General features: G+C 56.0%; 2 protein-coding genes and 1 long non-coding RNA gene across 13 annotated transcripts in view; 1 reads left to right on the top strand and 2 right to left on the bottom strand.

Moving 5' to 3' along the window:
• TMUB1 (transmembrane and ubiquitin like domain containing 1) overlaps positions 1-25,794 on the bottom strand; it is a 106,441-nt gene that overhangs the window by 8,675 nt on the left and 71,972 nt on the right. The window lies entirely within an intron of this gene.
• Positions 1-25,794, top strand: part of AGAP3 (ArfGAP with GTPase domain, ankyrin repeat and PH domain 3) — a 51,419-nt gene that overhangs the window by 3,225 nt on the left and 22,400 nt on the right. For 5 of the 11 annotated variants that reach the window (XM_079151066.1, XM_079151065.1, XM_079151064.1 and 2 more), the window contains exons 1-8: positions 18,906-19,929; positions 21,198-21,256; positions 21,435-21,522; positions 21,700-21,785; positions 21,926-22,067; positions 22,413-22,547; positions 22,653-22,780; positions 24,431-24,589. In XM_079151066.1, coding sequence (XP_079007192.1) covers positions 19,041-19,929; positions 21,198-21,256; positions 21,435-21,522; positions 21,700-21,785; positions 21,926-22,067; positions 22,413-22,547; positions 22,653-22,780; positions 24,431-24,589 — 1,686 coding nt within the window. In that variant the 5' untranslated portion in view covers positions 18,906-19,040. Of the gene's footprint in view, positions 1-18,905; positions 19,930-21,197; positions 21,257-21,434; positions 21,523-21,699; positions 21,786-21,925; positions 22,068-22,412; positions 22,548-22,652; positions 22,781-24,430; positions 24,590-24,969; positions 25,193-25,794 lie in introns of those variants that run through there. The other 6 variants (XM_079151067.1, XM_079151068.1, XM_079151069.1 and 3 more) reach the window with 2 other exon arrangements.
• LOC306668044 lies at positions 17,507-21,190 on the bottom strand. Its single transcript, XR_013765715.1, has 2 exons — positions 20,024-21,190; positions 17,507-18,897 (listed from the first exon to the last, which is right to left on the bottom strand). It is a non-coding gene; the product is annotated as an uncharacterized lncRNA (long non-coding RNA).

Raw genomic sequence — 25,794 nt, 5'->3', positions numbered from 1 at the left:
CACAGGACCTCTAACCACCCTACCTCATGGGGCAGGAGGAAGGGGACCAAGGAAAAAGAAGGAACCCAAGCTGATATGACTGGGGAGAGGCTGGTGCCTAGCTCCTCCTCTGCACTCTTCACTCCCAGGGAAAGAGGGGATCCTCTGTCTTGTGTTGATCTCCTAGAAGAGGGATGCAGAACCAGGATCGCAATCCAGATGAGGGTCACTGGACCGAGCCAGCCAGGAGCCAGGAGAAGCTGTTGGGAGAAGAGCCCTGATGGGGTAGTGTGGTGGCTTGTGTCCTGGCAGGTGGCCTAGAAAGATCTCCTGGCCCCTGAGCAGGTGTGCCTGGGGAGTGCTGCTTCCTGGGGATGGGGCAGGAGGGAGGGCTCTGGGCCTGGAAGTGGACCATGACTACGTGTGCGCGCCATATAGCTACTATTGTGTGTGCAGGAACTGGGCTTTGCCGGCTGGATGACTTGTTCAGTTTCCCCTTTGTTTCCCCTAGAGTACGTGGGGTTTTTTAGAGTGAGTTCCTTTCAGCATTCCGGCTGGCCTGGCGGGGCTTCTCAGCCTTGCTCCCTCATTCCTGCAGTTCCCAGTTTGTCTGCCTACTCTGACTAGGGCTGAAGAAATGTGGGCTTCTCCCTGTTTGGTTCAAGCCTAGGCTGGACAGAGAAGGGGCACCAGCTGGGGCTGGGCATGTTGGGGGAGCTCAGAGTGAGCTTCCTGGAGGGTCCCAGTCCCAGTATCCACAGCCTTCCTGTCGACTCCTTCAGCCCTGTCTGGGGTATTATAGTCGGCCCTGTGTTTCCCAGGACAACCTTTTGATGGGGAAGGACAGGAATGATTCTGTTTGGAGACAGGGAGCTGTCCTGAGCCAGCTTGCCTTGCTTCCTGTTCTGGGGGCAGTCTCCACCTTGGCCATGACTTTCACTGTGGGACCTGCTGACCTGTGCACTACTCAGGCCAGGCTCCCCACAGGCCTCCTATTGGAGAGGTCTGGAGTGGGCCAGGACCTTTCTCTGTCACTCCCTTAGTCATTTGGGCAGTTGGCTGCTTTAGGGATGAGTGCCTGGTGGCCGTGGCGGCTTATGTAGGACTTTGCACACCAGGGTTCTAGGAATTCTGCAAAAGGGGATACTGGTGGGTGCTGGTAGGCAGGGAAGCTGCATTTGTTCCAGATCCATTTATGTAGCTCCTACTGTGTGGCCCAGTTGCATCTGGCACCTCAGAAAGCAGGAGAACAAAGGGGAGGACGGGGGGAGAGGATACAGGAAGTGCGGGCTTGGCTGCCTGGGGAGAAAGGCTCAGTAGCAGCAGGGGCCGGAGGGCACTGGGAGTGGTAGTAATAAAGCCCAGATTTTCAGAAAACCAGGGCAAAGCTCAGAGACCTGGGGAGACTCAGTTCCCTGCCCTTAGGATCAGAAGCAGGGATGGGAAACCACCCCACCTTATCACTGGCCGAATGACCTCAGGGTCAGCCAGGTGGAAAACCCCCTCATTCCATTCAGTCCGGGCCTCAGCCCCAGATTCCTTACCCACCAAGCAGCCCTTCCCCTCAGTGCCATGAGCCGTCTTCTACCATCGTCTACTTCTTATTCCCTCAGATGACAGCCAGGCCTAGGGGATTTCCCATGCTGAGGGGACAGGGCCAAAAAGGCAGCAGCGGCTGGGGGCTGAAAGCATAGAGATCTTCAGGGCCCCGCAAGGCTGTCCTCTATGTGGAGGACTCTGTGTAACTGTAGGGGACAGGTGGGTGAGACAGGCAGGACCCTGGGGAAGGGATTCTTAAAGTTTCCTCCTATATTTATTTCCACCTTCCCATGTTCCAAGAAACCGTGGGAGCTGGTGCTTCCCTGTGCAGGACACAGGGTATTCTGGGAAGGTACAGGCAGGAGTGGGGGATGGGGTGCGTGGAAGTATGTAGTACCCACACTGTGCATCGGCGAGCCCCTGCCAGCCGTCTGCATGCCTCTGGCACAGATGAGGAGGGAGCTCTGCCCTTTTGGAAAGCAGGCATTACTTGAGAGTGCTAAGGTTTGGGGAAGACCCCCGCCCCCTGGCACTGCGTTCGTTGACCACGCTGCTGCGTTTGCTTCCTACCACACAGCTAACTTGAAGTTAGTTTGTTAGGTTGTTTTCCTCCTGCCTCCCAGCTGCGCTCCATTGCCCAGGGCAAGGGGCAGCTCACTGGGCTGCATGGAGCTGGCTCTGGAGTGGACGTAGACGGGGAGGCGAGCAGGCCATGCAGGTGCTCAGTGTGCCAGTGAGTGCTCGTCCATCTACCAGCCTCGTCTTGGAGACTGGAGGCAGGCCTCTTCAACACGGCGCTGCTTCCCACTCGTGTTCTCTGAGTAGCCTTCTTTTTTAGGTTTGCAAGTGACCACTCCATTTTGCATGCAAGATAGCCTAGGGCTATCTCTGTAGCTTTCCTGAGGCCACAGAGCCAGGCATTTTGCCTGGCGTTCCAACTCCAAGTCAGGTGTGACTCCCTCACATGGACATACTAGAGAAGGTTTGGCCAACTGGCACCGGGTCAGCCCAGACAGATGGCTTCTAGGGAAGCTTTTTGAGAATCAACCCACCCTGGAGTCTTAGCTCTGGAAGCTGTTAGCGTGTAACTTAGGGTGAATCAGGCTCTTCTCTGCTCTCATGTTCTTTTGGGTGTCAAATCTCCAACTAGGTCCTGGTGCTCAGGTTATCATTCCCGTCCATGAGTGGCGTGGATATAGCATACGTGAAAAGATGCTTGTTCCAGAAACAAATAAAAATACATTTTAAAATTCTCTTCATTTAAGTGAGTGTGGTGGTGCACACCTTGGATTCTAGCTGTGCAGGAGGCTGAGGCAGGAGGATCGCAAGTTGGAGGTCAGCTTGGGCAACTTAGTAAGTCTGAAAAAATAGAAAGGGGTGAGGGTGTGGCTCAATCCCTGGTACCACGCACAAAAACATACACACAAAATATTTCATTTAAACGTATGTGTCAGTATTGAAAGTAAGTGCGTACTTGCTATAACCAGCGCGGGTGCAGGCGGAAGCGCAAGATGGCTGCCCTGCCGGGATGTGTCTGGTGTCAGTGGGCTGCAGTGCTGCCTCCTAGGCTTTTTCCCTCAATGGCTGCTTGATCAGCTTTGTATTCCTGGTGTTTCACAGCACAGGTGGGGCTGTGAGGATGCGACACAGGGAGAAGGACATGCCTCAGTCCTTTGCTTACCTGGCAGCTTCTGGGGCGGGAAGCGAGAAGACTGGGGAAGCTGTGCAAGGCACCGTGGCACTGGGCCTGCCTTCCTAGAGTCACGTTCTGCTTGGGTGTGCACAGGCAGCCCTGTCTTGGAACTCTGCTTCCTGGTCTGGGTTCCCTTCATGAGTAGGGGCTGAGCCAGACCCTCGGCGCTTGTCCCGAGTTGCCTTACCTCTTGCAGCACTCAGAGACTTGCTGCCTTGGAGCCCTCGGGGAGCTCGTACAAGAGAGAGGCTAACGGAAGACAGCCTGTAGAGATAGGGGAGGTTTTCGTCTCTCAGTTGCTTCACCTGAAATGGAGGGGTCATAACAAAGCACAGTCTCAGCCTTGGCCGTGCTGAGGATCGACAAGGTCACACATGCACCTTGCTTGGGTCAGTGGCTGGCACATAGTAAGCACGTGTTGACTGGTGGTCATTATTCCGAAGGCTGCTCCGTATCCTATTTACAGTAAGGGCATGTCGTTGATTACCTACGTCCTCGTACATTTGCCTGATCATTTCCTTTGGACAAATTCCCAGAAGAAAATGGTAAGACTATAGAGCGCACATTTTTAGGACTTTTGCTGCTGTTCTGACTCCCAGGGGTGGAGACAGCCTGTTTCTGCCCTGCTTCCCTGGCAGGTAAGGAAAAGTGAAGATCAAATGGCTTTCCTTATTGCTGTACCTTGGGTTACCCTAATTAGTTTATTTATTTACATATTTATTTACTAGTGAGAATCATGAAACATTTTTGTTGGGGCTGGGGATGCAGCTCAGTGGCAGAGCGCTTGTCTAGCATGCACGAGGCCCTGTGTTCCATCCCCGGCAACAACCGCAAATTTTTTTTCTTTTAATTAAAATCATTTTTATTTTTACAGACACATTTTGATTCATTGTACAACAAGATTTGTTGCTCATTTCCATTTGGCTTAATTTTGTTCCTTTCCTTTATTCAGTTTCCTCCTTTTCTTTTTTTAAATGTTTTTCTTAGCCCCTTATTCCTCCACTGTGTGGGGCAAGGACTATATGCAGGGGCTGCTTTCTCTGTCTTGCTGTGCTGGAGTTGGAACCCAGGGCCTCATGCACATCAGACAAGCAAGTGCTCTGTCCCTGAGCCACATCCCCAGCCCCTTCTCCTCCTCCTCCTCCTTCATCCCCCACCCTCTTCCGCTCCACCCCCTTCTGCCCCTGTACTGGGGATTGAACCCAGGGATGCTCTACCACTGACTACACCTCCCAGCCCTTTTTATATATTTTTAACATTTTGAAACAGGGTCTCACTAAGTTGCTGAGGCTGTCCTTGAACTTGAGATCTTCCTGCCTCAGCCTCCCAAGTCGCTGGGATTCTAGGCATTGTGCCTGTGTACCTGGCTTTAGTTTCCTCTTGGTTTGCTGTTCTTTTTCTGATCAAGCTTAAAACCGTTTTAATCACTCTTACGTAGATTTTTCTAAATCACAAGTTTCTCTGTTGGAAGTTGGGCCCCATCAGTGTCCCTCAGCACCCTGGCCCTGCTGTGCAGAGTGGAGCAGACAGTGGTCCTCTGGGCCATGAGACGTCTGAGGCCCTGTGCCCGGCTCCTCTCCACACGATCCCACGTGGCTCTGCCTTTGGTGCTTTTGCGCCTGTTGACAGCGAGTATTTTCTTTCTTTCTTGTCAGTCAGCGCCCCTCCTTGCCACCAATGGTGTGCCCGCCTACGGCAGTTTCTCTCTTGCCTTTTAATTTGATGCTTTGATGACTTACAAACCCAAACCCAAACTCGCAGAGTAGAATGAGAGCCAGACACAGAGCGGGGCTGAGAGATCTGGACTCTACTCGGGGCTTCCTGCTCTGCTCCTGTGGGGGTACCTGCGTCCCTCTGCCTGGGCTTGTCCAGAGACAGTGGACCTTACTTCTGTTCCTGGAGGACTGTTAAACAGACCCTAAAGGAAGGCCCTGAAACATTCGTTTGAGAAGCATTGTAAAGATTTGGCAACTTTTCCATTACTCTGAAGCCCCCGCCTATTATTGCTTCTAGATTGTTCTAGACTGTTCTGCATTGGTGAAGTGGTTGGAGCCTGTCTGGGGTAGAGGAAGAGCCTGCTCTGGAGCCAGGTTGCCTAGATTTGAATCTCAGACCTACCTCTCTGGAGCTTTGTGACCTTGAGTGAGTCCCTTGAGCTCTCTGTGTCTTGTCTTCATCCTCGGTGAGATAAGGGTAATCAGCCTCTGGTTCATAGTGCAGCCATGAGGATCAAATGAGTGAATGAGTGTGAGGCTTGGGAATGGCCTCTGCACACAGGAGGAGCTCCTGTGTGGTGGTGGTTGTGTCCCTCAGAGGCGGGCTTGACATCTGCGATTTCAGTGCTGGTAAGACGAGGCCTGAGTGAGGTGGAGTGGGCGTGCGTGACACCTTGCCCCTGCCCGCTCCTGAACCCCAGTGCCCACCTAAGGGCAGAGTGTGGGCACATTGGTGTAGCCCAGCTAGGCCCAGGGCCTGGTGTGCCCAGTTGGCATTTGAGGTTCCAGTGATTGGTGCATGTCCGGGGGGCCCTGGATTGTCACATGGGGGTCTGCATGTTTACACAGCCACCTAATGTTATCTGTATTTTACTGTTTTGTCTGTTGAAAGTTTTTTCTCTAATAGCACTGTCCAGTTGATGTAGGTGAGTCACGTGTGCATTTAAATTTTCAAGTAACTGCTTTAAAAAAGTAAAGAAAAAGTGGAATTAGTAGTAGTAGTAGTAGTAGTAGTAGTAGTGGTGGTGTGTGTGTTGCTGGGGATGAATCCCAGGGCCTTGCATACGCTAGGCAACAGCTCTACCACTGACCCACGCCCTTAGCCCTTTTCTTATTTTATTTTGAAATTGGGTCTCACTAAGTTGCGGAGACTGGGCTGAACTTGTGAGCCTCCTGCCTCAGCCTCCTGAGTTGCTGGGATTATAGGTGTGTGCCACTGCATTTGGTTTGTGACATTATCTTTTTTATTTTTTTTTGTCAGTACTGAGGATTGAACCCAGGAGTGTCCTACCTCTACGCTATATCCCCCACCCCTGCTTTTTCAAAAATATTTTTAGTTGTAGATGGATACAGTACCTTTATTTTATTTATTTATTTTTATGTGATGTTGAGGATCGAACCCAGTGCCTCACGTGTGTGAGGCAAGCACTTTACCACTGAACCACAAACCGAGTCCCCCGTCCCCCATTTAAATTTATTTTGAAAGAAGGTCTTGCTAAATTCCTGAGGCTGACCTCAAACTTGCCATCTTCCTGCCTCAGTTTCCCAATTTAGTGGGATTCATAATATATTTTATTTAATCCAATATATCCAACATATTCTCATTTTAACATACAAATTTTTAGTGAGATATATTGTACTTTTTTTTTCATAGTAAGTCTAAATCTGCTCCATGTTTACCCCTCTAGGACCTCTCCATTTAGACTGGCCACATTTCCAGGGCCAGTGATTCCGGTATGTTAACCTGAAAGATAACAACAAAAAGAAATTTGTTGGTTGTAGAAATTGAATATGTAAATGTTTATTTTTGATTCACCCTTTCAAAGGCTTGCATTTAAAATTTTAAAATGTTGTGTCTTCCCCATAAGCGCTGCCATTTTTGTTCAGTTGTTCAGCAAGTAGCTGCTGAGCATGTAGGAGTGCCATGGCCCATGATCGGAGAAGTCCTTTGGAAGGTGTCCTGGACTCCCAGTGGTTCTTCGTCCTGTGTGTTTTCTTAAAACCTGGAGCTACAGCCGCTGTGTGGGGAGGGTCACAGAACTTGTCCTTGTTCAGGGCTTCACACACTCCCAGTGGGGACTGTGATTTACACAGTTCTGCCCAAGGCGGGGAGGTGGCACTGGGACTGAAGCCAGCCAGTTCTGGAACACGGTGTGGCCCCTTCCCTGGGCATCTTGGTCACCTCTTAGGGCGTCCCTAGGAGTGGGTGGCCAAAGACTGCCGTCATCACACACCCCAGCAGTCCCCTCACTCCGTCCTGGCATGCTAGGCAGGGGCCATTTTTGTAAGCTTTCTGCTTGTGGTTTGTCCTTAGTTAATGTGAAGTAGCACAGATGGCAGCAAAACTTTTGTGAACGTGCACTTACTCTTGGACACCCATGGTGCAGAAGGGGACCTGTCCACCTCCAGGTTGGCTTCCTTGCAGTGTCTCTAAGCCCCCTTCTGGCTGTGGAATAGAGTCTGCCTCCCACCCTTGCAGATGAGGTGACTAATGGATGGAACTCAGGAAGGAGCATCCCAAGCACAATAAATGCTGGGTCCCTTTGACTGACCCCCTCTTACTAACACCAGGAAGGACCCAGCATCGTTACCCAGCAGCCAGCAGGGAACCTGTGGATGGGCAGGACTGGGCAGCACCATGCCTTCAGCATGTCCTTTGTGGCATATCAGATGGACATCCAGAGGCCTCCTGCAGGCCTGAAGTGGCCCCTCACTCAGCTCTTTCTCCCCCAGCTTTCTTCTCTTTGTGGGAGGTACTGTCCTGCAGCTGTGTCCAGGGCTCCCTAATCACATTCTGAGCCAGCTCTCGGGCCTCAAGGGAGCTGGCCCTCCTGGCCTTCACTGCCTGGAAGATTCTTGGTTAGAGATGTGGGCCCTGAGCTACCCAGCAGCCTGCCAGGGATATGTCACTGTCCCCTTTATACATGGAAGGTGATCTCACAGTGGCCAAGCAGTGTCCAGGCTTACTTGGCGAGCTGGAAGTGCCCTCGCTCCCAAGTCCTGCCTTCAGTTTCCAGGTCCAGCCCCCTTGCCCTCACCAAGGACCAGTGCTGCCTGCCCTGCCCTTGGAGCTCTCCCTGTGCCTTGGCCTGCTTTGCCCAGTGCCCGCCCACACAGGCCACTCTTGCCTCTTCTGGTACCCCCCTGCCTAGGCTGGCTCATTCTGCTCATCTTCAAGTCCCTCTGAAGCCCTGGCCTGCCTCCTGTGGCCTGGAGTAGCTGCTGCCTTCCCTGGCTGGTGTGTGTCACTTACTTGTATCTGGTTCACTTGCCTGTCTCTGCTGGACCCTGAGCCCTGTGCCTGTGATAGGGCTGCCCAGCCTGCTCCTGGATCCTGGCCCAGCACCAGGCCTGGCTCAGTGGCTGTCGAACCACTCAGGAGCCTCCCTGCCTCTGAGCTGGTCGGGAAAGCCTGTGCTCAGGAACGCCCTGCAGGACTTGGGGCCAGCAGAGGTATTGCCTGGGGCTCGCCCAGGCCAGCCAGGGACAGGGGTAGGGAGGAAGCGTTTCCAGGCCTTCAGCACTGCCCCCTCGGGCCCGACGGGGAGAAGCCTGTCACTTGAGTTTCTGAGGAGCTGGTGGGATGCCGTCCTGCACTAGCCCACGTGGCCCTCGAGAAGGCGGCAGTGCATTGAGTGCCCTCCAGGGGCCAGAGCTGGGACTCAGGGAATCACAGGAATTGTGACGGCCTGATCTTTAGTGTGTGCTCCTGCCGGGCCAGTCAGCCTGTCCCTCAGACACAGACGGGGCTGCTGGTCACCTGTTCTGTAGGAAACCTCCCAGGAAGTACAGTGTGATTCTCCCTGCATCAGCTCCCAGCCAGATGGAAGGGGGTGAGAGGCTGGGAGCTGGGGTGCAGTGACGGGGTGTGGGGACTCAGGTGACAGTGGGATCTGAGACAAGGAAGGATGCTCATGGGGCGGGGCCACCTTTCTCTCTCTATGGGGTGGGGACAGTGAGCCCCACCAAGCTGTCTGAGCCTGTGAGGGTCAGGTGGGGGTCCGTTGAATCCAGGGTAGGGGACATGAGTGGTGTCACTCCAGGAAGGAGGAGCAGAAGAGACTGAGACACAGACTCAAGTCCAAACAGTTACACATTGATACTGTGCACCGTGACTCTGAGGGCAGCCGTGGGAGCAGCCCTGGAGTATGCCGGCGTCTTCCTTCCCCTGAGATATGAGCACTCTGCACTGCGCTTCATTAGTCTTGGGCCTGCCCCAGGAGACACAGAAGATTCACTCCCGGGGACCTGGAAAGGCTGCCGAGGGCCCAGAAAGGCTGAGCTGGAGGCAGGCTCAGAGGTTGGGAAAAATCATTTCCTGAATGTGTTCGAGAGGCCACTCCCTGTCCCTCTGCTCCTGGGAGGACAGGGTGGGCTGGTGTCCGGGTGGAAGGATCACGGGGTAAGGGTAGGGTAATGAAGGGGTCTGACCCTTCCGAGGTACCCCCAAACTTGATCAGTAGAATTCATTTCTGCCACGAGCAGGGGTAGTAGTGACAGCCCTGCCCGGGCACCCATGCTGGGAGCCAACCTTGGCAATGTGCCATTCTGAGCGGGAGTAGATGGAAGGTGGGGAGCAGGTAGTAGTGAGCTGGCACCAGAGGAAATCATGCTGAGAGAAAAGCAAGGACTCTGCCTTAGGAGAGCCCGCATGTGCCGAGGGCAGGAGCTACTCGCGAGGTGGCCCACCACCCAGGGTTTGCTGGAGTAGTGATTTTGTCATGAAGGCTGCTGGCAGGGTGTGCTTTTAAACCAGGAAACGCGCCACCCCACACTCCAGCACTTTGTGTTTGTACTGCGAATGTCACAAGATTGACAGCTCTTGCTGTGGGTGACGGGCAGTTACAGGGCTGGGGCGGCAGGACCTGCTCTGCCTCTCAGGGGACAGCAAGAAAAGCATGCTTTCCTCTTAAAGCTCCAGGGGGACCCCTGCCCTGCCTCGTTCTCGTGTACTTGTAGTTTTTAGAACATCCTTTCAGGGTGCGTGTTGCTAACCTGGTGCAGATGAGAGAAGGAGGTGTGGAGACGTCGAGGAATTTGCCCCAGCTGCTCGTTCATCCTAACGGAGGCAGGACCTAGACCCAGGAGGTCTGGCCTCCAAGCTTGTACTCTGACCAGGACGTGCTCCTGTTCCATGAAGAAACGATAAAATTTTTATAAATAGGGGAGAAAATTAGAAGAAAATTGGCCAACCTTGGCACGAGGGCTCCTTCTAGCCAGACGGGAAGCCAGAATCCCTAGAGGAAATGACTGGCGGATCGCTTCCCCAGCAGATTTTTTTAAATGACATTGAAAATTTTGATCGTCGGTGTTCTACCCCATGTGTTCTCTCCCTCTCTTCCTCTCATTTTCCCAGGCAGTGGCTGGCATGATGATTCTTCTCCCTGCACTGGGGCAGGCTTCTCCTGAGGCCAGGCACATCCTCTATGTGACCATGCCAGTGTGGCACCTAGGAAAATTAACAGGATTTCTCTAATACCATTTAATAGCTGATCCATAATCAGATTTTGCCAGTTATCCCCAAAATGCCTTTGTAGCCTTGGTTTTTCAGATGCGGAGGGAGCCGGGAAGGACCAGGGGCCACATGGGACCTTTTCCAGGCACCCTGGCTTTCTGCAGTTGGGTGGTGCTGGTGGGGATAGCAGCCGCCCAGGCAGAGGAACTTGCCCCTCCATCCCAATTGCTGCTCACAGGCTGAGCGTGGCCCGGAAGCTTGACAGGAAGCCATCCCGCATGTGCTGTGGACTACATTGAGGCTGGCAGGGTAGCAGCTGCCAGGTGTCCTCGCTGGGGGGATTCACCCCCCACCCATGTTAGTAAGCATGGTGGGGGGACACTCCAACCCCCTCAGCTGCCCCGCATGGCTTTAGCGTGCTTTGAAGGTCCTTGCCTGTATTGGTGGTCATGGGATTGTGAAAGGTGGCTTTCTAATCCTGATACGCTTCTGCGATCAGGGACGTTCTGTTGAGAAAGTCTCTCCCACCCTTGATGTTTAGCATCCCTCTTGTCTCATGGATTTGCGTCACCATTCAGATGTCATAATCCGCTGTGAAACTATCCAGTTCAATCACCTTTCTGTATCATCCAGTACATGCGTGCCACATAAATGGTTAGCATGGCTGTTAGGCAGAGAGCTCCCACACATGACAGAAGAGATTTTAAAAACCCAAGAGAACATCAGGCAAAGGACAGGATCAGAGAGACGAGAGGAGGAAACGCAGCTGTTGAGGAACCTGACGAGGTGTGCCCTCGCTAGCAGTCAGGGAGATGCAGAGGCAGAGGCAGAGGCAGGTGCTAAGCTCCTGTCCCAGTAGCAGCAAGGGAGTACCTGGCCATGCTGTGGGGTGGGACAGCTGGGCATTCCCCACTTGACCATGGACGAGTGGGAGCACTGAGTGAGTCGTGGCATCCACTAGCACGAAGAAGCCTCGAACCCAGTCGCGCTGCCTTGGGAGCACCCCTGGTGGGAAGGAAGTGTAGGTCCAGGGGTGCTGATTGCAGCCTGACATGGCCTCAACAGGCAGCAGTGACTGATGGAGCAGTGTCCACCATGACACGTTATGAAGCTGACACTGGAGTGGGCCAGCCGAGGCGCTGACCCAGGGAGGCTGCCAGAGCATCCCCTGGCCCTCAGCGCCCTGGGCTGGAGCAGTTTGGTGACACATCAGAGGCAGAGTCCTGTCGCCGTGTGACGGGTGGGGGTAGGGATGACACCCTGAAAGAGGCTGCATTGAGAGGGATGAGGACATGTGCCCAGGGAGCGGTTTTCTGAGCGTGTGTGTGTGTGTGTATGTGTGTGTGTTTTCAAGTCCTAAAATAAAGGCCCCCGGCAGTGCCCACCCTACACCTACCTGCCATCCTGCCCTGACTCCGCCCCTTGTTCCCAGGTGGAACAGCTTTCCACTTCTGTTGCTTCCTTTGACAAAAGTAATGAACGCTCCGGGAACACTTCAGAAGGCAGAGTGAAATATACATCGTATATTACAGAAAGATGTGAGAGGCGGGAAAGGCGCCTTCACCCGCAGAAGCAGGAGGCCGCGCCACCATTTCCACGCACTCCTTTCTTGCTCTTGATTGTGTTGTTTTACGTGAGTCCTGATCATGTACAGTTTATTTCTTTATTTTTTGTGGTGCTGGGGAATCAAACCCAGGGCCTCACGCATGGCAGGCAAGCTGCTTGATCACTCGGCTCTGTCCCCAGCCCATGATTTTGTACCTGGTTTCTCTTAAAAAAAAAAAAAAAAAAAGGTGTGTCCACGCGTAGTGTCGCCTGATGCGCAGGGCTTCCTGGCCTCCGTCCAGCTCTGTCCATGCAGTGTGACAGCGCCTGGGCAGCTGTGCCACTTTCTCCTTTTGTAAATGCCATGTGTCCCTGGGAGGGGAGCTTGACGCCCAAGAATCAGTGTTCATGTCCTTTGGTCCAGGGCTGGGGGCACAGAAGTCAGGGACGGGAGATCAGCGAGGGAGAATTGGAGAGGGCGCTTTTTTGGTACTGGGGACTGAACCCAGGGCCCTTTACCACTGAACCAGATCCCCAGACCTTTTTATTTTTTATTTTGAGACAGGGCCTTGCTAAGTTGCTGAGACTGGCCTCAAACCTGCAATCTACCTGCCTCAGCCTCCTGAGTCACTGGGATGGCAGGCGTGAACCACCATGCTGGGTTCCAAGGGCTCTTTTTAGGTGGAGGGCCCCGCTTCCTTTAGAAGGCTGTCCCTGGATAGGGAGGAAAGGGAGGGAGGTGGGAGCTGCTGAAATCTGAACTCTGACTCCGGAGAGGCTCAGGCTTCAGGCCTGAGTCAGCAGAGATTGCTGCAGGCCAGGGAAGCAGTGACCAGGCCTAGGGAGGCCAAGGGCATCTTAGCCAGCCATGCAGATGGCCTGGGTTTAAATCACCTACTGGCCGGTGACCAAGTTACTTGGCTCTTCATCTGTAAATGGGGAGATTCCTGGCAGCTTTCTCCGAGGGTTAAGTGGGTTAATGTGTCAAGTGCCCAGGGGGACATCATGTTCAGCAAGGTGTTGCTGTTAGCAAGTGGCCAGTGCTGTCCCATGTGGCTGCTGCCTTGGTGATCTAGGGCACATGTGGTAGCTCAGCTGTCTGGGGAACACTGACCAGAGACTGTGTGCCCCCTGGAGAAGACCCAGGAGCCCACGCCCCCTAGCAAGAGATATGAGTACTTTATTACATTTTCATTTTATTTTTAAAAAATTATAAAAAAACAGGAAGGAGATAAAAGTGCTGGAACTGCTAATAAGAAATGAAGAGCTCATAAACTGGTACACATTTGACTGGACGAAACAGATTTGTAGCTCATGAGACTTCATCTGGACTGTATATGCAATTTTGAAGGGAGAGAATTGCATTTACAAACACCTGAAATGGCCCGGTGAGATGGTGTATGTCTGTAATCCCAGCGACTGAGGAGGCTGAGGCAGGAGGATTATAATTTTGGGGCCAGCCTCAGCAATTTAGCAAGGCCCTAAGCAACTTTGAGAGGTCCTGTCTCAAAATAAAAAGGGCTGGGGATGTGACTCAGTGATTAAGCTGCCCTGGGTTCAATCCCCAGTACCAACGAAACAACCGTACAACACCTGAAATGTAGGAGTGGTTTCAGATTGTGAGAAACCAGTGCACTAAGGGTGTGTGTGAGGAGGTTGAAGCCTCAAGGCTGAAGCTCTTGCAGTCTCCCGCCCCTTCTGGCCTGGGAGGACTAGAGATGGGATAAGGAATAACTAGCACCTGGCCCCGTGCAGGCCCTGGGGTGGGGGTGCAGCACTTGCTGGTGCCATTCCCCTGAGAAGCAGCGACTTGCTGGGCAGAGTGAGGCATGCCGGGTGGTCCGTAGCAGTTCCTGATAGTTCCCTTGAGCCAGGCTTCAGGCACCTGCTGCAGCTGGCCAGAACAGAAGGTGGTGTCAGGGACACTCCCAGGGCCTTAGACTATGGCTGACAGAATTCTCTATCCCAACCTAACTCCAGGTAATGGAGGTGGCTCCAGGGACCACTCTCAAGGTCTCCTCTTAGCAGATACTCAAAAAATAACACTGGAGGCTTGGAGGCCCAAGCACTGACCAGGGAGCCTGGAGTCCTGGGCCTTGTCCAGGTTCTTCCACTGACTGTGCATCCTTGGGCGAGGCACTTTCCTTCTCTGTATATCAGGGTCATTACCTCTAAAAGAAGAGGACAGAGTCAGGCTTTGACTTCTGAACCTGAACTCTATGGCAGGACTCTGAGGAGGTAGGAATCTCCTAACAACACCTCGCTTATGTTCACCCCTACGTGTGCTGGTTTTTCTGTCGAGTTGGTAGTTCCTGGGCTGCACCTCTGAACTGGAGGCTTCAAGGAAAGAAGGTCACCGTCTCAGTTTCAGAGGGCGGAGGTCTGAGATCAAGGTTCTGCAGGAAGGTGCTCGGGACAGATCTGTTGCAGGCCTCTCTCCAAAGCCTGCCGATGGCCATCCTCTCCCTGTGTCCCTTTGTATTGCAGTCCCTCTGTGCATACCTAAGCTGGCTTTCCCTTTTGATGAGGGCAATGGTCATGGGGTCAGGGCCGACCCTACTCCAGTGTGACTTCATCTTAACCAACTACTGACCCTGTTTTTACATAAGTTTATGTTCTGAAGTTCTGGAGTTGGGACTAGGGTCCCCCTAGCTTGGAGGTCTCTTAAGAAAAGACTGGAGGGGTTGACCCATCTTTAGCCAGAGGGGGCTGATGTGAACCTGCATGGTCATGGGCTGACTGTGCCCAGCTAGACAGGGAGGAGGCTGGCACCAGTTTAAATCACTCTTGTGCCCTACAAGACCCTCTCCTGCCAGTAGGAACACCTCCCTTTAATGATCGCCTGCTGTCCACCAGGCTCTGTAGCCCGCCAGTCACATCACTGCTCTGTCCTGCTTTGGCTGGGCAGTTGGGGTTTCTCCTGGCTCACTGACTCAGTCTGAGACTCAGGGAGGTTGAGGCCTTAACAGGTGCTCAGGCACTGGCTAGGATGTGCCGTGCACCACTGTGCCTCCACACTTGGAGTTGGAGACCGCACAGATGATTTTGCCTGAGCCAGCCACCTCAACAGACTGTCCCAGACAGGAACCATCTCTTTTTTACACCTGTCTCCCTCCCCACAAGGAGAACAAAAGCCCGGGTGCACAGTTGGGCTTGGCAAAGACATTCGCTCATTCATTCACTGACGGAGATGGTTGCACACCTTCTGTGAGCCCAGCAGAGTTCTTCTGGGGACACCAAACACACACCTCTGAGAGTGACAAGTGTTAGACAGTGTCAGCAGAAGGGTGAGCTCCCAAGGAAGGGACATTGCAGCCGAGACCCAAGTGACATCAAGGACAAACAGGTCTGGAGGTCCTGTGGGGGGAACAGGCAAGGCCCAGTAGAGGCTGTATGGCTGGATGGTGGGTGGGTGGTTCCAGGTGAGATCCATGGGGTCTGGCAGGGAGTAAGGAGTCTAGTGTTGAGGACCGAGAGCCACTTGCTGCAGGGCTTTGCTGGAGGTATGAAGTCATGGTTTTAAAAGGTCCTGCCATCAAGAAAATAGATTGATCGCACAATGGGGGTGAGCACAGGGAGGCTGTTAGGAAGAGGGGATAGTAATCTGGAGTGGGGATGGCCCCTGCTTCCCAGTGGGAGGAAGGAGCCAGGTGTGGAAGGCAGAGCCCCGCAGGACCCGATGGGTTGGGAGCGGTGAGGAAGGCGCCGAGGCGAGCTGCTAGCCTTGGCTTGAGCAGCTCGGAGTCAGCACTGTGCACTTGTTAATGCGGAGGGCACCTGGCCAAAGTGGCCTAGAGGTGGACTTTGGAGGGTAATTGTTGCCTGCAGCACATAAGGAGTGTGTCTTCAGCCTGTGTACAAGCGTGGCTGCCCAAGGACTTCTCCCCTCTTCTCTGTGCCCTCATCCCTGTCCCAGAGTCCTGTGCACAGCTCACACATCAGCCTTCCAGAAGCTTTGGTGTGCCCCTCCTTACTGCCTCCTGAGTGGCCTTGCCAACCCAAGGGGGCTGTAGGGCCCTGCCAGCCTCCCCAGCCCCACCCCAGCGCCTGCACTCAGGGCCTCAGGAAGATGCTCTGCTGCCACCTTGTGGACGGGAAGAGCCTGCTTGGTCTTGGAGGCCAGTATGGCTCTGGGACCACACAGGCCACTAGAAGCTTGAATGAAGCCTTTCCCTGTGGCCAGCCACAAGTTTTGGTCTCCAGGAGAAAGCTGGTCCTTCTTCATCTTGGAGAAGGAGGGTTTCTACCAGTTTCCTGTGCCCGTGTGGGCTGCAGCCTGGCACAACCCAGTTTTTATCAGTGCATCAGCCAGCAAACACTGGGTGGAGCCCTGGGGAGAGGCCTGAGGGACTCCTGGGCAGAGCTGCCCTTTGTCTCTCACCCAGGACCAGCATTCTCTTCTGGACGTCATTGCACGCTTCACCTTTACCCATGGTCCTTCTGTCTGTATAACAACCCCCGTGGCCCCAGACACCTGTGTGTATCTGAGTAGGGCATCGGAAACCAAGCACAGCCAGCTTTGGGGCACATCTGGAGCCAACCCTTTGTCCAACTCCTAGGCTTCCAGGACGGGAGCGGCTTCCTGGTGCTCAGCTCCTACACTCTCTCCCCCAGGGGAGGTTGTTCATCCCTGACTTGGAATCTCCACTCCAGGCATCTGAGAAGTTTCATCTTAACAACCCCCCCAAAAAAATTTGCAGGGAAATTTTCAGCCCCCAAAAGCAAGTCCTTCTGATGACCTGAGGAAATAGCAAACCCGAGTGTTTTGTGGACTTTGGTCCTTGGTAGGTACTGCCAGCCTGGAGCTTTGTAGGGCTGCCTTATTTGCTCTGGGCTCACTGGTAACAGCTGTGGGATAGAGCTGTTTGCTGCATGTCTTTGGAGCAGAATCTTGTCAGATGAGACGTCCTCCCTGACCTGGACATAGCTCAGGAGGACCTGGGGATGGCCCATGAGGAAGAGGTGTGCGTCCATGGCTGCTTTCCACTTCACAGTCTTCTACTGACCTGATGTGTTGAGACGTTTGGGTGGGAGCAGATGATCTTCCCTCCGTAGTTTTTATGGGCCAAGAAAAGTTTCCAGGAAAAGGGGACAGGAAGGAGGAGACAGACGTGTAAAGAAGAGGAAGCCATTCAGGTTTGGGAATTGACCTGGGATAAGCTTTCTGCCTGGGTGGATTCTGCAGGTGCAGTGGAGCCCAGGAGCCTGTGTGTCCTCTTGTGTCATTGTTCTTTCAGGGACTGGGCACTGCTGCCTGCTTTCTCTGACTCCTGTGTATGTATGTGTGTGCCACACATGCCATGTGACCAGCACATATGAGCTGTGACTTTCTCCCTTCTGACCCATCCTGGTATTCTCCACTGAGGGAGGATGCTAAAATGCTAAAGCAGCATACCCACATTAGCCATCTTGTCCTGTCCCCCTCATCCCCAAACACTGGCTCCCACAGCTACTGCCTGGGCTTGCATTTGCATTAGCTGGGGGAAGACTTGTGAATGGTCAGCCTTATTCTTTTTGAGGAAGGATAATCCCTGTGCATGTGAGAGAGAACGCAGAGGGACACATGCAGGTAGGCAGGTCTAGGCAGAAAGACTACCTTGTCCTTTTAATCTGAAGCTCAGAAAGGTTGACAGACTTAAACAGAGCATTGGGTGCTGTTCTTGGCTTTGTGCCTGCCTGAGGATCTTGGGAAAGGCTCCTCTGTGGAATGGTCTAGGATATATGGGGGAATGTGCTTCCTGGAGAGAAGCAGCCTTCCTCAACTGTAATAACTAGACCCACAAAGATATGAAGTGCCCCAGAGATCCAGCCCAGGACTTGGGAGTTTCCAGCCCTCCTTTCTGCCAGAGCACCTAGGACAGAGAGGCCCTGCCTTCCCAGGCATGCCCCCAGCCCCAGCCCCCACAGGAATGTGTAGCTTTTATCTCTTCCAGCTCAGTCCAGGGAGTTCTAAAGCTGAAAGGGACATTGGGATGCTGGAGGGGACACTGGAAGTGGGGTTGGATTGGGGTGGAGGAGTCCTGAGAGTGAAATCTTTGCCAAGGAAGCTCAGACCCCTCACCCCTTGCCACTACCGAAGCTGGTTTCTCCTGATCTGCTCCCGGGCCTCTGGTGGTACTCTGTGGATTGCGGTATGCTGGCTCTCTCAACAGCCTGGGAAAGGAGTGATGTTGACCGTGCACAGCTCTTGCTCTGTTTTGGGGTGGATCCCAGGTTTTCTGGGTACAGCCTACTCTCATGAAACTGAAAGTATATCAGAGTTTGGGGTGTTTCCATTTACAGAGCGTCAGGTGCCGGCCAATACTGGAAGCTCTCTTACTGCCATCATCTGGACAGGGGGTGAGACCCAGTGAGCAGCCAGGGAATGGCCACTGAAGGCTCAGAAGTGAGTCACTCGTGGTCTGGGTCTGGAAGTTATCTTTTGATTTTTCTGCTGCCCGTAGGCAGGAGGATACTTAGTCCAGACAGATGAGTATCTTTTGGAGTTTATAATCTTCAGAGAGAAGGACAGCTCCATCACTAACAGCAGCTGGCTTCAGCATCCAACAGCTCTCCAGCTCAGAATGTCTAGCCGGAAACTGAGACAGGATTGTCTTGCTCAAGCTCCTCATTTTACAAATGAAGAGACTGAGGCCCAGAGATGGCTTAAGGCTTGCGTCCTCACTCCTAGTTTGACTCCTAATGAGTCCTCCTGGTCCTGGCTCTTCCTTTGGAGAAAGAAAATGATCAACTTTTCTCCAGAACTCAAGGACTGTTATTTATTTGGCTTGCTCTTAATGACAACTCCTCACCTACCTGCCCAGTCCTAGGAGGAGCTCTGGGCTGGAATTTCCTGTTTTCTGAGGGCTCCCAGGGGCTGCCCCAGCAGGCAGGCTCCCCTGCTCCAGGATCCTAGGTGTTCCAGGCCAGACTTGCCGCCTCTCTCTCCTGACTGGGCTTGCTCCCAGCCCATCCAGGTCTGGGCTTGCCGGCTGCGAGGTGGGAGAGTCGAAGGACTTGGGCCCACACCAGGTGCCCAAAGGCCGGAGGTCCGTGCGCCCCCGGCCACGGCCCGGCCCGGGCCCAGCCCCGCGCCCCTCGCCATGGGCCTGGCCCTCGCCAGCGGGCCCTGAGCATGGAGCGGGGCTGGCCGCCCGGGGACAACTGCAGTGGGGAGCGGCCCTCCGCCTGCCGCCGCGCCCTCAGCGTTTGCGACTCGCTGGACCTGCACGGCGCCCCGGCCGGCCGGACCGCCGCCGCCCTGCAGGCCGCCCTGTGCGCCGCGCGCGAGCAGCCAGCGCGGCCGCGGAGCGTGTGTTCGGGCAGCTCGGGGCCGGCGCCCACCGGTGCCCGTGGCCTGCTACTTGGCCTCCTGCGCCCGCGCCTCGGCCGCCGGAACCCCGCGCCCTCGGGGCGGCCCGGCTCGCCCGCACCCAGCCCCGCGGCCAGCCCCACGGCCAGCCCCGCTCCGGTTCGGCGCAGCCGTGCCCCCGGGGAGCCGGCGCTTCGGCCGCGGCCCACCAGCATGACGTTCCTGGAGGTGAACCGTCTGGAGCTGGCGGCGGCCGAGGCGCCGGGCGTGGGGCTGGGCCGCGCGGGCAGCGCGGGCTTCCTGCGCGGCGCATCGCTGTGGAGCAGCCAGCGCTGGCAGGTGTTCCGCGGCGGCGGCGGGCGCGGCTCCGACGGTCCCCGGCGCGGTCTGTCGGCGCTGAAGAAGAGCTTCAGCTTCCGCTTGCGCCGCGGCCAGGAGATCCGGCGCTCCGAGTCGGGGCTGCTGGCCCGGCCGCCCCGCGCGCGCACCCGCAGCGACGGCGACGCCAGCTCCCTGGGCGCCTTTTCCAGCCGCCGCGACCTACTGGGCGCCGAGGTCCCAAGCTCCACGCCGGAGCCCAGCCGCCCCCGCGCCGCCGCCAGCCTCTGGAGGCTGCTCACCAACCGCTTCCGCAGGAGGGAGCCCGCGCCCACTGCGCCACTGTGGAGCCGCCGGGCGGCCGCGGCCCCCGGGCTCCTGAGCGCGCCGAGCGGTAAGGGGAATCTCCGCAGCGCCTCCTGGGTGGCCTCTCTGGTTGGAGTCTGGCAGAAGACTGAGGGCTGAGTGAGAATCTGCTGGGAACCCACCTGGTCAAGGCAGGCACGCCGTGTGGGCCTGGGGTAGATGGGTCCCTCCAAGGGTCACCGGTGCTGCAGTTGGTGTCTGGGGTCATCAGCAGTGTCCTGAAGAGATGACCGTGGGAGAGGAGGACTCCCAGCCGTAGTTGGCTATGGCACTGGCCCAACATCTTAGAACAGGGAAGTTGTAAGGGTCCCAGTGCACCCCCTTATTTGGTGCATGTAGAATTGAGGCCTAGGAAAGGAAGGTGCTCTGTAGAGTCAGGTGGCTGTAGGCTGGACTCACAGCTTCCTAGCTCCCAGTCTGAGGTTGACCTCTCTCTCACTGCTAGGGGCCTGGTTATAATAACTACTCTGAAACAACTTGAGGCAGTGTCAGTGTGTCTGGGAGCCAGGGAGAAGCAGGCGCTGCCCAGACAAAGGCCAGCCCAGGCTGGGCCAGCAGGAGCTTGCTGGAGGCTGTAGGTGGGAAACCTGGAGGGCAAAGGAGATGGGGGCTGGCCATCAGAGGACAATGAGTAGCTGGCAGCTTCCCTTCTCTGAGAGGATCCCTGCCTGACTCAGGGGCCAGTGGTGCTGGAAGTGGTTTGAAGGGAAGGGAGTCTGGAGGTGGGCCTCCCAGCTAAGGAGGAGCTTGGGAAAGGGGTTGGGCAGGGCAGGGTAGATACGGCCTCATTGGACCTGCCCCTACAGAACAGGGCCAGGTAAGGCTACTCCCTCTTCACTCTGGCTCAGGAATGTGGTGGGTGGCCCCACCCTGCCAAGGGTGAGCAGTTCCTACTTGTAGGAAGTCAGCCCCCTCTGCCAGATGCCCTGCCCATTTTGGGTGAGACTTGTCGGAGTGGCCTCTAACCTGGATGAGAGGTACCCTGGTGCACTAAGCCAGGTGGGCTCCAGGTGGGAAATACCTACTGGAGTATAAAGAAGAGAAAGAGGGACACAAGTCTAAGGCCAGGGAGGACTGAGACTGAGCCCTCAGCCTTGTCCTGAAGACTGACTTTCCCTTAGGAAGTATCTTCCAGCTGCTCCCTAGGGAACTAAGGGTGAGGTTCAAGGTCTCATGGAAGACAGTGCTATCCTCTGGCCTTGGCTGAGAAGGGGCATCATGGGCAACACAGATGGTGGCAGTTAAGACAGGTGTATGTGCCACAGTGGCCCTGATGGGGTGGCTCTGTCTTCACAGACTCATTTGTGAACAGCCAGGAGTGGACCCTGAGCCGCTCTGTGCCGGAGCTTAAAGTGGTGAGTGGGCCCGAGGGAGGCCCTGGCAGCTCTGTGATGGGTGGGCCAGGTTTGGAATGGTGGGCCTGGGCTTTGCCTCTTCTGAGCCTCTTCCCCTCCAGCCCGCCCTCTCCCTTCAGCCCTGGCCTTTCTTCTCCCCATGCCTCTGATTACTGTTCTGCCCCTTCCTCCCCTGCAGGGCATAGTGGGGAACCTGTCTAGTGGGAAGTCAGCCCTGGTGCACCGCTATCTGACAGGGACCTATGTCCAGGAGGAGTCCCCTGAAGGTGAGCCGCAGGGCCAGCCTGGCCCAGAGACCAGCCACAGGGACCTCTTCTCCCTGGCACTGTGGCCCCTTCCTCCCCATCCTCCTATCTCCTCCGCCGGGAGCTTAGGTTTCTGCTTTGCCTGGCTCCCGTGTGCCCTTCCTCCAAGTTTAGTCCTGACTCTGCACTCTGTCCTAGGGGGTCGGTTTAAGAAGGAGATTGTGGTGGACGGCCAAAGTTACCTGTTGCTGATCCGAGATGAAGGAGGTCCCCCTGAGCTCCAGGTGATGCTTCTGCCAGGGTCCGTGGTTTCTGGTGGGACTGGGCAAAGTTGGGACAAGGGCCTGTCAGGGTCCTCCCGCCCTCCCAGTGTGGGAGTTTGCACACCCAGGCGAGTGTGCTAACTCTGCTTGGTCTCCCCTAGTTCGCTGCCTGGGTGGATGCGGTGGTGTTTGTGTTCAGCCTGGAGGATGAAATCAGCTTCCAGACAGTGTACAACTACTTCCTGCGGCTCTGCAGCTTCCGCAATGCCAGCGAGGTGCCCATGGTGCTAGTGGGCACACAGGGTGAGGCGGGGCCTGCCCAAATCTGCAAGAGAGCAGGGGCAGGGGTGGGGCCAGCAGAGCCTGGGTGGGCAGGGGCACGTGAGCCCCCAGCCTCCACTCCCTTCTCAGCCCCTCCCACATTGCCGGTAGCCCAGGGCCTCTTTCTTGCTCTTCTCTAGCTGAGTCCTGCAACCCATGTGACCATTGTGTCCACATTTTTTGTGATGAATAAAAAGACTCAGAGGTTGAGTGGTTGGCTCATTTTTACTCCATGATAGCAAAATGAAATGAAGCCCAGACTCCGCATCCCTGGGCCTGTATACCCACCCCACTTCCCAGCCACGAGTGACGCCTCCCCTCCAACAGACGCCATCAGTGCCGCCAATCCCCGCGTCATCGATGACAGCAGGGCCCGCAAGCTCTCCACAGACCTGAAGCGCTGCACTTACTACGAGACGTGCGCCACCTACGGGCTCAACGTGGAGCGCGTCTTCCAGGACGGTAACGTGGCCCCAGCGGGTGCAGGAAGGCCCCTGGCAGGGAGGCGCCCAGTGGGGCTTTGCCCTTCTTTCCAGTGGGTGTAATCAATTCTGCTGTCCCCTGCAGTGGCCCAGAAAGTCGTGGCCTTGAGGAAGAAGCAGCAGCTGGCGATTGGGCCCTGCAAGTCCCTGCCCAACTCGCCTAGCCACTCGGCCGTGTCCGCTGCCTCCATCCCAGCTGTGCACATCAACCAGGTGCGGCCGCTGCCCTGACCCTGGGCCTGCCTGTGGGTCCCACCGCCCCCTCTGCTGCCTCTTCACACTTCCTCTGCCACTTCACTCCGCCTCCTGTTCCTGCATGTGGCTTGTGTTCCATTTAGCCTGCACGACTGGCCTTGGCCTCGGTTCTGTCACGTGACTGCCTTCCCCACTCCTGTTTCCATCCTCTGCTCTCCACTGTCTCCGGCCAACCACTTCAGCTAAGGCAGCACACACATGTGTTCTAGTGAGCCCTGTTAGCATCATCTCAGGAGCTGTGTCCTCTGCTGGTACCTAGAGAGGAGGTCTCTTAGGCCTGCTGGGCACTCGCCCTTGGTTGGCCACCCTGGCCTGACCCCTCCTGCTGTAGGTGAACCCCTTCATTGGCAGCAGTTGTCGTGCTCTCCTCCCAGGAGGAAGAAGCAACTGCCAGCCAGTGTCTGCTGAGCACAGAGGCCTGCCCGTCACCCTCTCGAGTGTTTGTTTTGGGAGGGCAGTGCTTGCTCCAAGGGGTGAATGCCTTTGGTGCTGTGTGGACTGTGGGGGCTTCTGAACCAGCTCCTGCCAGCACTCCTCCAGTAATACTACTTAGATGCCCGTCCACACCTGGACCTGTTGCCAGGTTAGTTTTCCACCCTTGGCATGTGGGTCAGTGGGTCCTTTAGCTACATTCCCTCCTTGCTGCCCTCTGCTGCAAGCCCTGGGCCATGCGCTGACGGGCTCAATGGAGGGTCAAGCCTACAGCCCCCGCACTTTCCAGTGGCAGCCAGGTTGCAGTTCCCCTCTCTTTAGGACTTGTGAGAAGGTGCCAGAATTCCCATCCATAACCTCTTAGGAGAGAGGAGGAGGGGTAGGTCTTGCTTGACGCTCTCTGAGAGCGCTGCACCCTTCCCTGGCAGCTCTGCTGAGTGGCTCCTTAGGCTAACCTTAGAGCTCCAGGAGGCAAGCGGTCGGGCCAGGTGCTCTGGGGAGTGCAGGTGGGTTGCAGGTCTCTGGTCTCCCGCATCCTGGAGCAGACCTTCGGTGCACTCCGTCTCCACCCTGTGAGCCCTGTCGTCTCTTTTCTTTCCCTTCTCTGTGCCTCACTTGAAGCTTACTCTGGCAGTCCTAGCTCTGTCCTGCTCTCTGCCCTGTATCTCTGTCCCTGCCATACACATGCTCAAAGCAAATCTTAGACCCTGCTCCACCCCCACACTGTGAGCCCATCCAGGCCCATGGTGCCCACCTCCTGGCATCTTGCCAGGTTGTTGCGTGTCTGACTTTAGGGGTTCATCTGGGGTAAGCCGCTCCCTTGTTCCAGATCCCCTGCAAGTGGGGGCTCCATAGTTCGTTCACTTCTAGGCTTTGTCTCTGATTTGGCCTGCTAGTCCTCCCCTCTGGTTTAGCCCCCTGATCAGTACAGAAGCCCCCTCTCAGAGCTCCAGGACAGGTTCTCCAGCCTACTGGGCAGCCCCCGCAGCCCGCGATAGCACAGCAGCGCCTGGATCTCTGGCCTCCTCGCCCTTCCAGCTCCCCTTGGTACATACTGTTAGGAGCAAGGGGTGCCTCTGTCGTCCGGTGCGCCCCAAGCCAGGTCCCCATTACGCTGCCCCGGTTTCCCTGTCCACCCCATCCCAGAGCCACTTCAGCAGCCCTCTTTGTCCTTAGGCCACGAATGGCGGCAGCAGCGCCTTCAGCGACTACTCGTCCTCAGTCCCCTCTACCCCCAGCATCAGCCAGCGGGAGCTGCGCATCGAGACCATCGCTGCCTCCTCCACCCCCACGCCCATCCGCAAGCAGTCCAAGCGGCGCTCCAACATCTTCACGGTACGTGCCCCGCCCTCCTCCCTGCCCAGCTGCCGCCACTGCACCGGCAGGGCCGAGCACCGAGCTCCCAGCCAGGAGGGCACGGGCAGCCCCGTCAGAAGGATGCCACCTGCAGCCTCTCACGCCAGGACACACATGGCTTCTAGAGGCCCCTCACTGGGCCCTCAGAATCTCTAGACTGTTCCTCTGGGCCCACAAGGAGCTTCCCTTCAGTGCCCTCTCCAGGGCCCCAGCCCACCCTCTGGCCCCCTGTGTACATGCTCCCTGCCCACCCCACATCCTCCCTCCCTCCCTCCCAGCCCTGAGGGTTTCTGTGTCATCTCGAGGGGATCTTTGGACTTGTGGCCTAACTCCCCTGACCCCCTTTGATTCAACAGCTAATGAACCGGAGGCCAGAAGGCTGTTTGCCCAAGGCGCCACAGAGGGTTAGCTGGCCGAGCTAGAGTCAGAGGCAGGCCTCCCAATCCGCCTTCCGGCTCTTTTTCCGTTACCCCACTGCCGAGGGGAACATTCATGCTTCCCACCCACCGCTGTGATTGGTTTAACAAAGGCTTAGCCATCTTTTCCTGGGCTTCACCACGCTGCCTCGTGCCTCCCGCTCAGGTTTGTCCTGTCTCCTTGTGAGCTACTTGCCCCTCCCCACCAACCTCATGCCCCCACCCAGAGTCGGGGTACCCCCTGCTCAGGGCCAGCCCCTCAGCTCTTGGGCCTCTGAGCCTGTGTCTCTCCACTCCCAGTTTTTATACACCGTGTCCTCCCCAACTCTGGCCCTCCTGCTGGGCCCTGGCTGGACTGTTCCTGGAGTCTTGGCCAGACAAAGGTGGGTGAGCGGCCTGTCCCTCTGCGTCACTCCGCGCGCCTCTTTCTGAGAGCCAGGGCTTGGCTCTTGGCTTGGGCCCAAATCCAGACAGCCAGGCCAGACTCTCTGGACCCGGCGGGACAGAGCCAGGGCCCCAGGCCTTGCTCCTGCGTCCTCACCTCTGCCCTGCCTGCCCACCTCTCCCTCCTGGCTGCCTGCCTCCATCCACCGCGCCTGCCGTGCGCGCTCACTGACCTCTCTGTGGCTGCCGCCGCGCACTTGGCTTGCGCAGCCCCGACCCTCCCAGACCTGTAGCTTCCTGCCTTTGTTCTGTTCATTGAGATGCTCAGAACCTTGTGGCCACCTGCTTGTGCCCACACCTGCTGCTGCTGCTGCCGCTGCTGTA

Source organism: Sciurus vulgaris, assembly GCF_902686455.1.
Source record: "Sciurus vulgaris genome assembly, chromosome: 8".
In the NCBI taxonomy this organism is placed as follows: Eukaryota; Metazoa; Chordata; class Mammalia; order Rodentia; family Sciuridae; genus Sciurus; species Sciurus vulgaris.
The sequence above is the reverse complement of the archived record's forward strand: the minus strand, read 5'-3'. Positions and strand labels throughout refer to the sequence as shown.